Genomic DNA, 15,555 nt, shown 5'->3' on the forward strand with positions numbered 1-15,555 from the left:
TTATTATATTAATTATTTATGTTTCACGCGTGTAAGTTTTGGAATTAAATTTAATGAAATTAAATATTGCATATATAAAACACATTAAACTGAAAAGACGGAATAAAAATCCGCGAGAAAACACATGCCACTTTTATTAATCGTTCAACACTTTATTATTGGCAGAATACTTTTTCTCTTTTTCTCTGTACATGATATATGATGTTGTAATGTCACTCAACGATGATCATTACGAACATGTTTAATGAGGCTTGAGATACATCGTATTCTTTCGACACGTGTCGCAGGCAACGGCAGTCTTGCGAAAGATCGTAGAATTGTAACCAAACTGCGGTCGTTGTGCAATAACGTTTGCAATTATTTTTTATCGTATGCAACCGCCAGTCAATCACGACACATATCAAAAAAAATATATATATACGACGCACATTATCTCAACAAGAACTCCTCATTTCTTTCAATTGTCCGAGCTTTCCCGGACGAGAGATCGAGTGCAGTAAATCTCGAAACAACGAAGGAGACGAAAGGAGCTCTTCTCGGAAGTAAATCACTCACTATCGGATTTACATATGAAATCAGTTGCAAAAGCACGACAAATAAACACATTCTGTAGAACGATCAGAAACGCAAAGTTAGCAACGACGCAACTATAAAGATATTTTATCGCGATCTTCTATTACTGTACTTTCTATATTTAATTCATTATCTAAGATAAAATCTCGCGTCTTTAGAACAAAGTTCTTTCCATAATAAAAGGATATGAAACTGTAAGCGACACGGACTCGTTTCTTTTCCCTTCTCTCCCCCGACGAAAAACAACCGACTTTTCATGCAAATCTGATAACAAAAAGTTTATAAAGTTTATCTTGTTCTAATTATTATAACGGGAAGGAAAGAAGAGAGCGCGGACAATCGCGGGAATAAACAATCAGGCTTTTAAAGACTAAAAATTAATTAAAATCACGTGAGTCAGTTGGTAACTGCATCCCAGAGTTAACACTTGAGATGCGCGATTTATCTTAATAACTTATAGTCCATATAATTACCAAAATTGAAATTCCTTCGTTCTCCGATGTCCACGCTTTCTCCCTCTGTTCCTTTCTTTATTCCCTCTGGTTTTCTCCATCGCGTCTATCACGGTTGTTGCGATATTTGCGCTCTAATAATAATTATTTGCGGTATTACTTGTAACAACGGATCGGTAATGTACGCACTAACAGTAACTATAATAATAATAGTAATAGCAGTGATGGTAATATTATCCCAGTAAGCGCGAGCTGTAATTAAGATGAGACCCGAGCGCGTGTTTATTGCTTCATTTTAGTTCTTTTACCGACAAAGTTTTAGAGTCCCTTTTTCGTATATTAGCTGACTGGGCTAATTGGTAGCGACCATATTATGGCCAGCGATCTATAATGGCAACGACAAGTGATAATAGCAGCGTTAGAGATGATCGATTTATGGGGCTGCTACAGTGACATAATTTATATTGATCAAGCGCGCCTACTTCGTCTAATTTATCCCCGTTCTTCTCTTGTTGAGAACTCATCTATTTCGTCGTTATACGTTATTGCTTGTTCGTCACATGTGCCGGCATGTTGCTGTAATTGGCCATCATTATTACTATTATTATTAGCATCAGTATTATAGAGGATGTTCGATTATTGCAGGCGCGCGTGGTACCTAAAAACTCCTTCGGATGTAAAAGGATAAAAAGTAATTCGTGGCAACGTCAGAGTTGAAACGGGTGCTTCATCCTCTGACCAGAAGTGGCCGTTCACCACCGCACCGATCACCAAACATCCTATATTTACCGAATATTTATTACCGAACGCCCCTTTCTCTCTCTCTCTCTCTCTCTTTCTTTCTTTCTCTCTTTTATTAGCCGCACAGACAAAAAGAACAACAAATTGTTAAGGGCCGGTTTTTCTCAACTGATCCCTTTATCAATACCGGCGGCGATAATGCTGCACGCGCGTTCTAAAACAAGACAGAGGACCTTCAGCTTCTGGTTAATTATCGGACACTTTACTCGGGGGTGCAACAACCGATCCCCTAATTGAGCTATCGAGTTTAGCGTTACGGTCAATTAATTATCATTGCGCCGAACGGCGATTTATTGTACGCTCAGGTGACTCGGGAATTAAACGTATGATGCTGATGCGGGCCGAGTGGATGCGGCGCGAATGCATCTCCCGTTACTTCCGGTCCCGTTTCGCGAACGCTACGCGTGTATCGTTGCACCTCTAAAAATAAGCATGTATGCCCGTCGATCTCGCGTGCAATTCCATGTAGGCGTTTTACTCCAACAACAACAACAACAAAATATATTCTTTTTACGTTACTTACTTACTTCGCGTGCGTATACGTACGTCGCAATAATGCGTACAAGACACATACGGGGCGCAGACACCACTCATGCACAGACACGCAAATCGGAGTGTTTAGCGGTAGCAGGCGAGGTGCGAAAGTGTGTTATCGCGATGCCGGCTACTTTTGTTTTACTTTTTATTTACCGTGTGACTCTCTTTTACTAATCATAAAATCTTGTGAGTTACCCGCCTCCCCCGCCGCGCCTTTTCATCCCCGATATTCACACTCGTCGAGCGGCCGATCCCGCGATTCGTTCCTCTGCTCGCGGGAGAAAATAAATCGGTAGAAATCGACGGACTGCAGGAGAAATTCCTGATTCGATTCCCCGTAATCAACCTGTGCAAAAAATATCCGGGAATTTTTTGTCCGATTCATCTCGAAACGAAGATCGCACGACAAGCGCGATATCGGAGTAGCGTAAGAGGCGATTTCGAAAATTCTTTTTCTTTTCTCTCCTTCTTTTATGCTGAGGCTATGGTGTCTTTTTTTTTTGCATTTTTTCTTGTGTGTATGTGTTTTTTTTTTTTTACTTTTTTTTACTTTTTTTCGCAGAGATATGTATACTACTGAAATGTCGCTCTCGCGCATCTGGCAGTTATCACCGTTACACTACGTTAATTAATCTGGCTATGTTGCGGACCGCTTGCAGCCAGAGACGTCGTCGGCAGGTCGATCTGAGATCCATTGTTCACTATGAAAATTCGTAGTTATCTGCGAGAAGGAACCACGACGGAAGGTTTGCCTTCGCTGACGAGGCGGAGATAATCGACGCGCTCTATCATCCGGCGCGGTTTAATTAGGCCGAAAGCTAGCGATTATGGCGTTCTCTTCGCGTTTCTCTCGAGACATTTTCACGATCGTCGCGATCCAGGAGGCTGCGGGTTGCGTAGGAAAAATTGACAGTGACCACCATTGGCAGGAACGGTTACCGGTCTCTCGATGCAGAGCGGTCCGCGGCGGCGCAACGACGGGCTTGGGGGGGTGGTGATGGACTTCGCAGAGGAATTCTCGACGGGGGAAGTGCGACCAGGACGAGGGGAACCAGGATAGAATTTAGGTCGTCGAAAGGGAGATGCGGGGTGGCGCAGTTGGGCACGACAGGAGTAGGCTCGGTGTCGCCAATACGGCAGTCAGGAGAGACGCCAGTGGCAGTAAGGACGGCGTGCGAAGACTCTCGACGGAGTTGCACAGATCACTGGTGCACGAGCAGTATGTCGCGCGCACATCGTGGGTGCCGCTCCTAGTAAGGCACTCGCCGTTGTCCATCTTGTCCGTGAGGTAGCCGCAGCTGCGGACAACCCTTACCTTGCCGTACACTGCAACAGCAAACGGGACGGTATCGATCTCCAGCTGCGATCAAACACTCGTTGCTCGTGAATCCAGAATCAGAGATCTGGAGACCAAGCTTGGACCGAGCTTTAAACCCGAGAGAAGCTATCGAGAAGTTCGAGCTTGTCGGTACGACGCACTCTATTCGACAAGAGCTCGTTCGGTTCCGTACAAAAATAATCGTGTAAGCTTAATTGATAATTTTTCGTGTAATTGAATTCGATACTACAGCGATGTATTATTTCTCGAGCGAGCCTCACCTTTCTGACTGATTTTTCGGCAAATGGTGGGCTCTAAGTAGCTCAGATGCTCCAGACGCGGCTGAAAGCTGCAATTTACAGTTCCCAGGCTGTACGAATCGAACGGGTCGCCGCATCTGGGGTCGTACTCACTGTTGCACTGATAACATATTATCGCTTCACCTGAAATAAAAAAAAAAAAAGAAAAATTTTACAGCACCGTTCGCACTCGCCTCGAATTCGAACTAAGATCGCACGAAAGATTTCTGAGAATCTTTCGGCATTTCCAAAGGTTTTGCGATACTTTAACGTGTACGCGATTTAAACGGGGGCAATTCGATCTAGCGAGTTTGTACGAAATATCACGACGCGAGGATCACGTATGACGATCGTAAATCCTTTCTTTTCCCTTGTGACTTGCGAACATTTCGAGAGTTCCAGATTTAGAGAGCGAGGATTTAGTTACGATTTCGCCGACAAATTCAACAGACGTCAGCCGCGTGCTGATTAATCGGGGGTAGAGGGGGAAGGGGGAGAAAGGGAGAAAGGTCTGTTTTACGTCTCGCCCTTCTATGACGTAACGTCGGCACGCGCGCCCGGTTGCATTCCCCATCCCCCACGGAGCCAGGCTGATACGGCGCCAGCTGATATCGAACAAAGGGGGCAAGACGGGCACGCGAAGACCTACACTCGGCTGTCCTTCGCGAATCGATACGAGGAATCCGAATTCTCGCAATCGGATACGGAATTAGGCGATTAGGAAGAAATATAAGTGACGCCGCTTCACACCACCACCGTGGTACCGCGACGATTAACGCTCGACGACGTGACCTCTTTAATCAATTCGCCTCGCACATGGCTTTGCCGCTACAAAACACTTTCTCTTCCCCTGTATTTTTTTTTTATACATTTGCTACGGTTAATTAATTTATTACGGTAAATAAATTAACCCTAGTAATTGATATTTAAATATGTAAAAGTATCGTTTAAATAAAAATCCAATTTAAATCATAAAATTTAAATTTCTTTTGGTCTCACGGTGGGAATAATACAGTACAATTGAGAGGCTATTTTAAAAAGATGAGAATTGCGAGGAGAAATAGAGGGGAAGTAGCAAAAAGGAATAATGCCATCGCGATAAGAAAAGCGAGATAAACAAAAACTGCATTGAGAGTACACACGGAGGGGGTGAGGGGGAGGTGCGATAAGTGAGAGGAAAGGGGTCGGAGAAGGAGAAAGTGGGTCGCTCGATAGCCCTCGCGACGGTCTGGCTGTCGTATGCGCTACCCTAAATTTCAACAAATTGTCGGATGTAGCAAATTCATTCGCGACACCCCGCGGATTGCCGATGCCATCGTTAGCTTCGTATCGGCAATTACTTTGGCGGATAAGCGGTACATGATCAGCGATCGATTCTCCAAACGCGTCCTTTCGAGCTCGTTCGTTATCTGAGATCAATTTTGAGCGAGATCGCCGATGGGAAGAGCGAATGCAGCTCAATCGGACGTGACAATTGTCTCGGTCAACGAAATCCGCGGGTCGCGCCGGTTACGTCATTGAGCTACGCTACTTCATCCGAATACTTTCACCCTTCACCTTTGTCCCAGCTGGAAGTTACGTCACACCGGCACGCAGGCGAATTCCCGACCGGGCAGATAACAACGTCGTGCTCTTAACGCGTAGAGAAGTACGTATTGTGTTTGCCGTTTCCCGGATTCGACTTTTCCGCCGTCGCGAGGCGTCACCGGATGCGTATTGACAACAGGAAAAGCTCGACGTTGAGAGTGCGAATTTAACGCGGTAAAATCAGGCCAAGTCTGACGGTACTTTTAATTCTAAAAAAAAAAAAAAGAGAGAGAGAGAGAGAGAGAAAAAAATATAGAATCGATTGATTGATTTTTAATGAGGTGAACCACCGCGCGGTAAATCGTTGACTTAAAGAGCAAAATTTTTGGAGATGTTGAACGCAAAATGTTCAACGTATTATTTTTTATTTTGTAAATGCAATTTTTGTAAAATAATCCCGAAGATATTTTAATAAGTTGTATATGTATTTCTTTTTAATAAGATTTTACTGAAATTATTATTTTAATTCCGAGCGCTTTAAAAGAGATTTTCTTTTTTAATTTGGTTCTAAGCGATAGCACTTGAGAATCATTCCAGTAGTGCCGAAATAAAAGGAAGTCGGCACGACGACTGGAATAATCGTGATATTTTTTCTAGCACGGTAACAGGATTCGATTTAACAATTGTGAACGCTCATCTTCGCGGCCCGAAGAACCACAAGTGCAACCGTTGTAGGAATTCGCTGATCAGTAACTTGCTAACGATAATACCGAGTATGACTGCCAATGTTGGTAAATATCCTCGCGACACACAGAAACTTAAAAGAGAACGTGACAAAATGATGAATAAAATTAATGATTTATTTCCCTTTAACCCGTTCTCCAAAGTAAATGAATTAAAAATGATTCAAGAGCTGTTCCTCGGCGATTAAACGGAAGAAAGTTCCCCAAAGTCTGGGAGATCTATTAATGATGTAAGACGTTCGTTTCCTCCTGATTACTCCTTGTGAGAGTTAAAATTAACGAGCATAAAGATATAAAAAGAAATTGTAACCAGCTTAAATTTCGAACATTAAGAATTCATTTTGAACGACCTAATTTTTCAATTCGCGCGAAGGGTCTAAATTCTCGCATAACGACTTGTATAAAAATACGTTTCACAATTTTATGATAAATTGTCTAGACGATAAATTAATAAGTGGATCAATTAAAAAGATATAACGTTTATTCAAAGATAATGTATCAAAATTTGAATGCAAGTTGCAAATAGGAATTGCGAATCGATAACGCGCATCACCCAGAAAATCTCTTTTAAAACTGCTAAAGCTTGTTGAGAAACAAAAGCAGTACCGATGCAAGCCTTAAAAAAAAAAAAGTAAAAAAATTATGTAAGAAACAAGGAAAAAAAATTACGTAATAGAAAAAGGGAATTTAATTTAAAACGGATCGAAGGGGTTAAACGTCCCAAACCTTGCACCCTGTCTAAAAGCTTTAATAACCCACCGCGGCGACGTCCATCCCCGTCCGGCCGGCTCATTTACGGCGCGGCAACTTTCCCCGTCGCCGTCGCCTCCGCATTGCGCTCATGATGTATAAGACTACTTTCCCGAATAAAGTGCACGGGGTCGTATTATCGATCGTTTCCATGCTTTCGGAGGCGGGCGATGTTTCAAAAGTGGCAATTTAGGTTCCGATTTATATCAAGTATGCCGAGCTCGCGCGAGAAGGACGTCGAGCTTCCCACTCGAGCCGTTTGCTCGAATCTCCTGGTTGAAAGTTCCGAGCGCTTGTCGAGATCGCGTACATTCTCCTGGGGAACATCACTGTTAGTTTCTACGTTCGCCGAACAATTGTCTATATTTTTTTTTATCGAGGAAGCACCGCGTTGGCGAAAACTGGCACAAACTTGACGATGCAGAATTACGTGGAGAACTCGAGGAGAACGGAAGTTAAAATAATATGTATTTCACGTCGTATTGATATTATTTGGATTTTATGTTTTTTGTGAGTGTATGCATTATTCGCTGTGCATTTAGATATTTCAAATATGATTCAGCATTATTCAGAAAAGTAAAACCCAGTCTTAATAAAAGTTAAATTCCTGCAAGCAAAACGACTGCAAAAGATGCAAATTGTCTTTGAGAAAAAGAGACTCTTAAAGAACTTCTTTATTTTACTCGATGCGATAAAGCTATAATTATAATATTATAAATATTAATAAAGTTTAAAAAGTATGAAATGCGTTTCTCAAAATAGTCTCCTTCCCTTAAACAAGTTTGCTCTTTCCCGGCCTGAAATAAAAATCGTTACTCGTATTATTCATTCTACATTTATCGCTGCAAGAAAGACAGAATTGGGGGAGGACCTCTAATCGCGTAAGCCTCAATTTTTCGATCTTTCAATCGCGGCTCAAGGTCTTCCCCCCGTTCTTCTTTAATCGAACGCCGCCACCAAGGGAGATCGATTCCGCGGCTTTGCGGGGAGAAAGAGAAAAAAAAAAAGGACCGTCTCTTCCGCATGCAGGCCGGTCGCCGCGAGAGTTTCGATCGGTACTTACCGCGATCGAAAGCCACCGTCGCCAGGACGACGAAGACGAAGCCGATGATCGGCGCGGCTCGATTCGGGATCATGGTAGCGATCGTCGGACCATGTGCTCGTGGTGGCACCGGGAGTGTCCGGTTGCCCTGTGATCTCTCGCCCCCCTCGCGCGACAGGTGCACCCGCCGTCGCCGGGGAAGAGGTTAGGCAGCCTTGGCGGGTGTTCGCCTCTCACCGTCCACGTCGTCCACGTCGTCGTCCTCGCCGTCCTCGTTGATCGCCGTCCACCCCGTCGCGGGGGATGAGAGAACGGGCTCTCGTTCCCTCAGAGACGGTGCTCCGAGTGGTCGCGCGCCGCGTCGTTCACCACCTCGCCCGAACGCATAGCAACCAACTGACTCGCGCTACGCGGCCGAGTCACCGAGTTTCCCTCGACACTCTATATCCGCACGCTATGCGGCAGATCCGCCTCCCCTCTTTTACCCTTCGAACACCCCCGCGATGCATTCGGCCGTCGCGCCGGTGCATTCGTCGATGGTGCACGCGCCGTTTTCCCTCTCCCTTCGCCCTGCTGGGAGTGCGCACCCCCGCGAAACCCTTCTCCGTATCGACATTATTAAAAATGCTTCGGCTCGCCGCGATGCACTTTCGCTCGATCCCCTTGAGGTCCCGCATCGCGAAAATAAATTCGATACTTTACTTTTAATGTGTAATACCTTGCAATGCAAATGTTGAAATTAAATGCGAAAAGATTAAACGGCGGAACACTTGAGAACCTGTCCCGGTATAATTGCAGATTCTATAATTTCCGGAATTAGTTAAGAGCAATGTGAAAGGTCAGCTACGGTGGCAGAACAATGTTTTTTCGCTGTCTGTTGAAGTTTTCTGCGCTTGTTTAGAATTTTAATTACGTTATCTTTCAATACTCACACACACGCACACATTATCTGTATCTTCTCGCAATGGTTTCCGCTTGAAATTATCGACTTCTCTGTAGTTCGCTGTAGTTCGCTGTTTATCATGTTCGTGCACGTACTGGCCTACTTTTTCGATTTATATTTCTGTCAGCAGCATCTTTTTTTACAAAAATAAAAATTGTAGAACGTAGAAATAAGATATTTATATTCGACTTATTCGAGTTTTTCGATCTCGTGTTTTATCCCTATTGCGGAATATTCACTATCCCGCGGTTTTCAGGAACAATTCTCTATTTAATTTATCAATTAACTTGCCTTTCATTTTCATTCATCTCTCGCTATTCTTATTCTTTTAATTTAAACGTTTCAAAAAATTAAAGCTTTAACCGAGGAGCGATTAAAGCCAATCAGGCACATTTCTTCGCCAGGTCAACCAATGAAGAATATCTATGCTAAATTGGCCAATCGGTGTCATAAAATGGGTGTTGCCTGACGAAGCGGCTAGGGAGTTGAGCGATTTAGTGACATACGCGACGCCCGACACCGCGCGGTTGGCGGCAACGGTCAACGATTGACAGAAGGAGGAGGAATTTGCCAACAAACGGGGGACTGAGGAACCTGTTGTTCGCGTAGTCGGGGAATGTAGGCACGCCGTAAACGCAAATGCCATCATGAACGCCAAAAGAAATCCGCAGCATGTGTCAAACTCGTACAACGGAGGAAATCCTGGTATGTTCACGCTTCGTCTTGGCGATATCATTTCGCGAGCGCCCGCTCGCGCATATGTCGATCGAGAAAAAACGCGCGATGCACCCGCGGATCGTAAACCGAAAAGCCGTCTGCTGGGCGTCTTTATGGCGTCTGCTACCACACGAAAACAACTTTCGTTCGGGATACGTACGCGGCATACCCGCGATACTGCTCCGTTCGCGACTAATTAAAGTTTTACTTTCTCATTCGTTTTGAATAATTAACGGCAGAGAATATATACACGTGTGGAACAACATATGTAATCGACGAAAATAATTGCAAATTTAGTTCGTCTTTTATTAAACTGTATATAATTTATAAAAATTTTTTTTAATTGTTTTAAACTTTTTTTTTGACAAATGTAATTTTTCTTTATCGAAGATTTAGGTGTAGTATAGTAGGATTAATATAACGTAGGATCGATATAATGAATGCAATAATCATGGAAATTGTTACAGGTACTATAGGAAGGGATAGTCCATCAGCGTTGTTAGAAGTACTTGCGGAAGTCGCGTCGCAAAAATTGCATTCTGAAAAGAAGCATATTAATTCTATGCTTACTCTGCAATTCAAATCGAAAACAGCAAGTATCAAACGGAAAGAGTCGTGCTTTACTGTATCTCAGCTAGCATCTATGCCTATTTCACATCTTGTTAAGCAATTTGCCATTTTTACAAGTGATGAGCTCAAAAGACAATACTCTTATGCCTGTGCATTAGTACCTGGTTGCCATCAGACATATACCAGTTTTGCCAGTGAAGAAAAGGCGAGAGCATGCATTAAAAATCATTTAGAGGAGCATTTAGAATATTTGAAAGCAAATAAAGAAACTTGTAAGTATTAATAAGCTTGTTACTGTTTGATTGTATTATTATTAACTTTTTTTATCTTGCAGATGATACATTTGTAGCAAAAAGTATAAATCATAAAAGTTTCAAGACTAATCTACAAAATAAGAAAAGTCGGATGCAACAGATTAAAAAACCTCAAGAAACGTTAAATAAGGAAAATAAGGATGTGATATTTGAAAAATCCAATTATTTACGTAAACTACTTTCGAACGATATTATTATTAAAGAAAATGAGAAGCAAAAACGTTTTCAAAAACTGGAAAATAAGGAAGCACACGATTCTGAATTGAGGAATTCTGAACAAATAGATATTAAGGTTCTCGGTGACCATAGTTATTTTGAACGACTAGATGATAAGATGCCTAACAGAAGAGAAACGTCTTTTAATAATGTCCCTGATAATACAACAGAGGAAGAAAACGTTAGTAAATAACGTTTATCAAATATGTTAATGTTACTAGAATGTTAGCGAATTATAAAATCTAAAATAATTATTTTTTTTAGATTGTCCTAATGGTTGTTGGTGCCGATAGTGTACATATGAAAGAATATTCACACGTTCATAAAAAATTAGCTGAAAACTGTCAAGAAGCTAATATTGTTTATTCATCAGGTATGTTCTATAATTCTGGTACTTATAATTGACTTGTTAAAAATTAAAATATTTTCTTTAGCTTCTTTTTGTATTTTTGTTTTATGGAGTTTATCAATTTGGCAGATAAATAGTTTAATTAAGTTTTATATTTCTATAACATTTATTTATATATTAATTCATGAGCAGATAAAACTGATATCAACACAGAATCAAATGTAGAGGTATGTACGACTACCAAGCCTAAAGGAAAAGCAAAGTTTATTGGCACAAGCAAAGAAGAAAGGGAAATGGCATTGGCATACATAGAGCGTATTAAGAAAAAGGGTAATCCTTCAGGGAACAATCTTCAATGTCGCATTTGCGATCCACCTCGTAGTTTTACAGCGCCTACAACTTTAGTGTCACATTATCGGAGTCATGCTGGGATAAAGCCGTATGAATGTCGAATATGTAAGGCGGTTTTTACGAGAAGGCATAGCTTGAAATACCATATGTTGATTCATCAAAATCAAACGCGTTTTACATGCAAGGATTGCGGAAAAAAATTCAGACATCCGTCTCACTTTAGGGAACATCAACGTAGGCATACTGGAGAAGCACCGTTTGGATGTGATGACTGTGGGCAACGGTTAGTAAAATTATTATTTATAATTAATAATTAAATTGATTTTATCTAAATTTAATAATTTGTTTTTTTTTTTTTTTTTTAGGTTTAAAACCAGAAACACTTATAAACGTCATTTAAAAACACGACACAATAAAATCCTTACTACGTTTGGTGAAGTCTTGCATCCACCGGAAGAAGACGTTCAAAAAGTTCGAACTAATCGAAAAAGAAAAGAATGTGCTCCAGAAATTACGATGAGTTTTAATGACATTGCGTCTGATCCAATTGTAAAATTTGCAAACCATGACGAAGCGCAAGATATTACAAACACTATAGAAGAATATACTCTCAAAGGGGATGTCGATAACAACAGAAATTGGGAGACAAACAATATAATTCATATTGATAATTTTGAGATTTGCTCGGAATCTCAATTGAATAAGACTGATGGCATAGAGACTGAAATAGCTATAGATTGTAAAGATTCCGATAGAGAGAATAGTAATGTCAATGTGGAGTATATTAACGGTATTGAAAATGGCCTGTTGCAATTAAAAGACTCTTTTTACGATAATTTAAGAGTAACTAATAATGAAGAAAATCATATTATTTATCAGCACAGCCTCGAAGACCGGGATAAAATTTATGAATGTAATGATGAAGTAACTTGTAAAAGTAAGATAGACGAAGAAAAAAAAAATATGGTGGAGGAGATAAACACAGATTATCCAGAAGAACAAGACGAAAGTAATTTACAAGTGTTACGGAATTCTGCACACGATTATTATAAGGAAATATGCGATAGTGATGCACAAGAACAAGACGTAATATACAGGGATTTACAAACAGAGCAAATAGAAGCCACAAATTTCGATAAGGATGATCAAAAATGTGATGAACACATCATTATACAGGACGATGTTGCGAATGAAAAATCTAGTAATGATTTAAATATTGAAATTACAGAAGATCCGGGAAATAACATTTTCTGCGCGCAAATCATATATGACAATATTAATATTTTGCAGCCGTTCGATGAAGTTAATGAAGAGATTTCAGAAAATCAAAATATATTACAAGAAAACGAATGCATAACTCAATCTGTGGCGACAGATGTGGTGGAAATTTTGAATGTCTCTCCGAAAGATTCTGTCGAGGCGAATCAAGAAACCGATCAACAGCAAAGTCAGTATTTGTACATTCGGTCCGAACAGTTAAGTAAATTAATTACTGAGAATAAATATGTAACCATACCGCTACATCAGATCAAGTTGTGCCGCGATCATGGGTTGCAAGCAAAAGTGGACAACCAGAGATCGATATACATTATAAATGAAGATATACGAACAATTATAAAACAATCTGAGAAACAAAATACGATTTTGGTTTTATCTAGTGATAATTTCAAGAATAGCGTTTTTCAAATTGACAAGAATAGTATTATTGTCAAAGCGCTAAAGAGATAGATCGGTATGTAAAGTAATATTAAGATTTGTATAATATAGTATGTAAAGTTAATGTTGAACATTGATTATATGCAAAATATATTTTGTAACATAGCATTGCGCTAGACTGTCGATTGATTAAAAGTACATGCAATAATTAATGTAACAAATAATAATCTTAGAAGAAAAGAGTAACACAATATAACGCTATAAATTCTTGCTTATATAAATATTCAGGAAGCAAAACCAAATAGATGTAAGACGTATATCTCATTTTTAATACGATATAATTAAGAAAAAGTAATAACGGGCTAATAAAAGTCTTGTCGATTTGATAGATGATACACAATATTTTTATCTTAAGCAACGAAAGTTATAGCGTTGGCATTTATTTGTTTTATAGTGTAAGAAAATATTTAGATAAGTTTTCAAAACGGTCTTATAATTATTATAAAACGGTTATAAGCGTGTATTGATTGCAATAATTACCCGCATTTATTAATGTGTCGAGTTGAACATCAAACTGGTATTTCAAACTAAAACTTTGCAACTTAAAATTTTATTTTTTATAATAGAAAATTAATCTATAGAGTTTATTTGTAGTTTCATATCTATTACGTCTATTAGATGTGGATATACTAATTTATATTTATTAGCAATAAAATTGCGGTGAAGTGCCAAATGTATGAAAACCTGTTATGATGTATTACAGTTATAATTTTAATATAATTTCACATAAAATTTTTTATTTTTTTAAGATTGGCGGGTAGTAAATTATTGCATAATTTATTTTTATAATTATATTGAAACTTTTAAAATGGTTATCATTATTATTCATTAAATATAATTTTAAACAGATTTTTTTACATTGCGAATATATAAAGTAATAACATGTTTATGATTGTGTGAGCAATTATATTTTACTGGTACTGAATTAATGCTACTGAAATTAAGAAATAGATATTTATAAATTATCATGTGACCACAGATAAAATTTTATTACGTATGCTAAATATCGCAGTCTCCTGAACTTTATAATAGCATTGGTCGTTGTAGTCAGTAAATTTTCTTTATCAAAATCTATTAAGAACTGCTAATTCACAAATGCGATTTTTTTGACAAACATTATAATACTAACAAATAATGCATTTATGTACAATAATCAGATAACTTCTAATGCCGTCTATAGTATAATAATAAACCTGACGAATGTAATTACAATAGTTAAGATACTAATTAACAGGATTAGACTACATTATATCTATAAATTATATCTAAAAAAAAAAAAATTAATGCTATGATAAAGAGTGCCTTTTTAATAAAATAGAAATAAGGTAGCGGATCATAAAAATACTAATGGCTAACAGCATTACCTACATATTCACAAGTTATGATATTGTATCACATATATATTGATAAGGGGATAAAGAGAATCATAATCTTTACATAATATTCTGCAAAATTGTACGTATTAACAGCAGTCTGAGGGCTGCGAAAGTTTAACATTGCGGATTCGTGGAAAGAGCGTGTGATGCAAATTTACTCAAGAACGTTCATTCCCGCGAAAGTTTCGCGAGTTGTACAGTTTCGCTCGTTTCGATCATGATTACATGTACGTAATAATAGCGTGGTTTGATGCCGCAAGCCCAATTCGCGCGGCAGATCGTCGGCTAAGCAAAGAACAATAACTTCGCTTACACAATGTATTTTTCTACGTATATTTTGTACTTATAAATAAATTTCTAATAATATTCTACGTGCATTATTACATTCACCTGAGCTAAGTCATCGAAATCTGAGTCGTTACGTTATTCGTTACTCTAAGCTACGCTTTGTTTCGGAATTTACTCTTCGAGCACGAAGGTTTCGCGAGTTCAGGTCCACCTCTGGTGAATCGTGCTTGGTCGAAAGTCGTCCAAATATTTACGGCATCTGAATTTCGCCGGCGGGCACGAATTCTCACTAAATATCCATGCCGGGTGACGACAGCAGACCAGCAAACAATAATTAACCGGGTACCCTGACTCGTTGGAGAACGCTGAGCGAACAAGGTCACTGATATAGTGACGAGAACTTGGATTGCAAAGCTGACCCTTTTCCTACGTTGAAAATTAAATAATAAGCATCGTCATTCGAGTGGTAGTTGTCTCGGCGGTCAAAACCGCAATCGATCGTACGAAAAAAAACAAAAGAAGAACAAGGGGGGAGAGAGAGAAAGGGGACGACAACTTTCCGCAGCTACGGACCGCAGTTCTCGGGGGAATAAAATGATCCGTTCATATCGCACGCGATCGCGTGGCGCGTTTACTGTTACAGGACGACGACGCCGCGTACCTGCAGTGCCCA

The 15,555-nt window shown here is 39.6% G+C and overlaps 2 protein-coding genes across 2 annotated transcripts; one reads left to right on the forward strand and one right to left on the reverse strand.

Moving 5' to 3' along the window:
* Nucleotides 1–131: 131 nt before the first annotated feature.
* LOC139106450 (UPAR/Ly6 domain-containing protein crok) lies at nt 132–8,475 on the reverse strand. The gene is made up of 3 exons (XM_070663235.1): nt 8,064–8,475; nt 3,963–4,124; nt 132–3,689 (listed from the first exon to the last, which is right to left on the reverse strand). The coding sequence occupies exons 1-3, from the start codon at nt 8,134–8,136 to the stop codon at nt 3,427–3,429; spliced, it is 498 nt and encodes a 165-aa protein (XP_070519336.1). The 5' UTR covers nt 8,137–8,475; the 3' UTR covers nt 132–3,426.
* Nucleotides 8,476–9,553: 1,078 nt separating this feature from the next.
* LOC139106430 (uncharacterized) lies at nt 9,554–14,960 on the forward strand. The gene is made up of 6 exons (XM_070663204.1): nt 9,554–9,690; nt 10,170–10,544; nt 10,607–10,983; nt 11,067–11,175; nt 11,344–11,785; nt 11,868–14,960. Exons 1-6 carry the CDS (start codon nt 9,633–9,635, stop codon nt 13,228–13,230), a joined length of 2,724 nt encoding a protein of 907 aa, XP_070519305.1. The 5' UTR covers nt 9,554–9,632; the 3' UTR covers nt 13,231–14,960.
* The last annotated feature ends 595 nt before the right edge of the window (nt 14,961–15,555 follow it).

Source organism: Cardiocondyla obscurior, linkage group LG11 (assembly GCF_019399895.1).
Source record: "Cardiocondyla obscurior isolate alpha-2009 linkage group LG11, Cobs3.1, whole genome shotgun sequence".
Lineage (NCBI taxonomy): Eukaryota > Metazoa > Arthropoda > Insecta > Hymenoptera > Formicidae > Cardiocondyla > Cardiocondyla obscurior.

Excerpts from the sequence above, each read along its gene's own strand:
- LOC139106450 (XM_070663235.1), bottom strand. The coding sequence starts at position 8,136 with ATGATCCCGAATCGAGCCGCGCCGATCATCGGCTTCGTCTTCGTCGTC. Across the intron at positions 4,125-8,063 it reads GACGGTGGCTTTCGATCGCG|GTGAAGCGATAATATGTTAT; the intron begins GTAAGTACCGAT and ends TTTTTATTTCAG. Across the intron at positions 3,690-3,962 it reads CCGAAAAATCAGTCAGAAAG|TGTACGGCAAGGTAAGGGTT; the intron begins GTGAGGCTCGCT and ends TTGCTGTTGCAG.
- LOC139106430 (XM_070663204.1), top strand. The coding sequence starts at position 9,633 with ATGAACGCCAAAAGAAATCCGCAGCATGTGTCAAACTCGTACAACGGA. Across the intron at positions 11,176-11,343 it reads TAATATTGTTTATTCATCAG|ATAAAACTGATATCAACACA; the intron begins GTATGTTCTATA and ends ATTCATGAGCAG. Across the intron at positions 11,786-11,867 it reads TGTGATGACTGTGGGCAACG|GTTTAAAACCAGAAACACTT; the intron begins GTTAGTAAAATT and ends TTTTTTTTTTAG.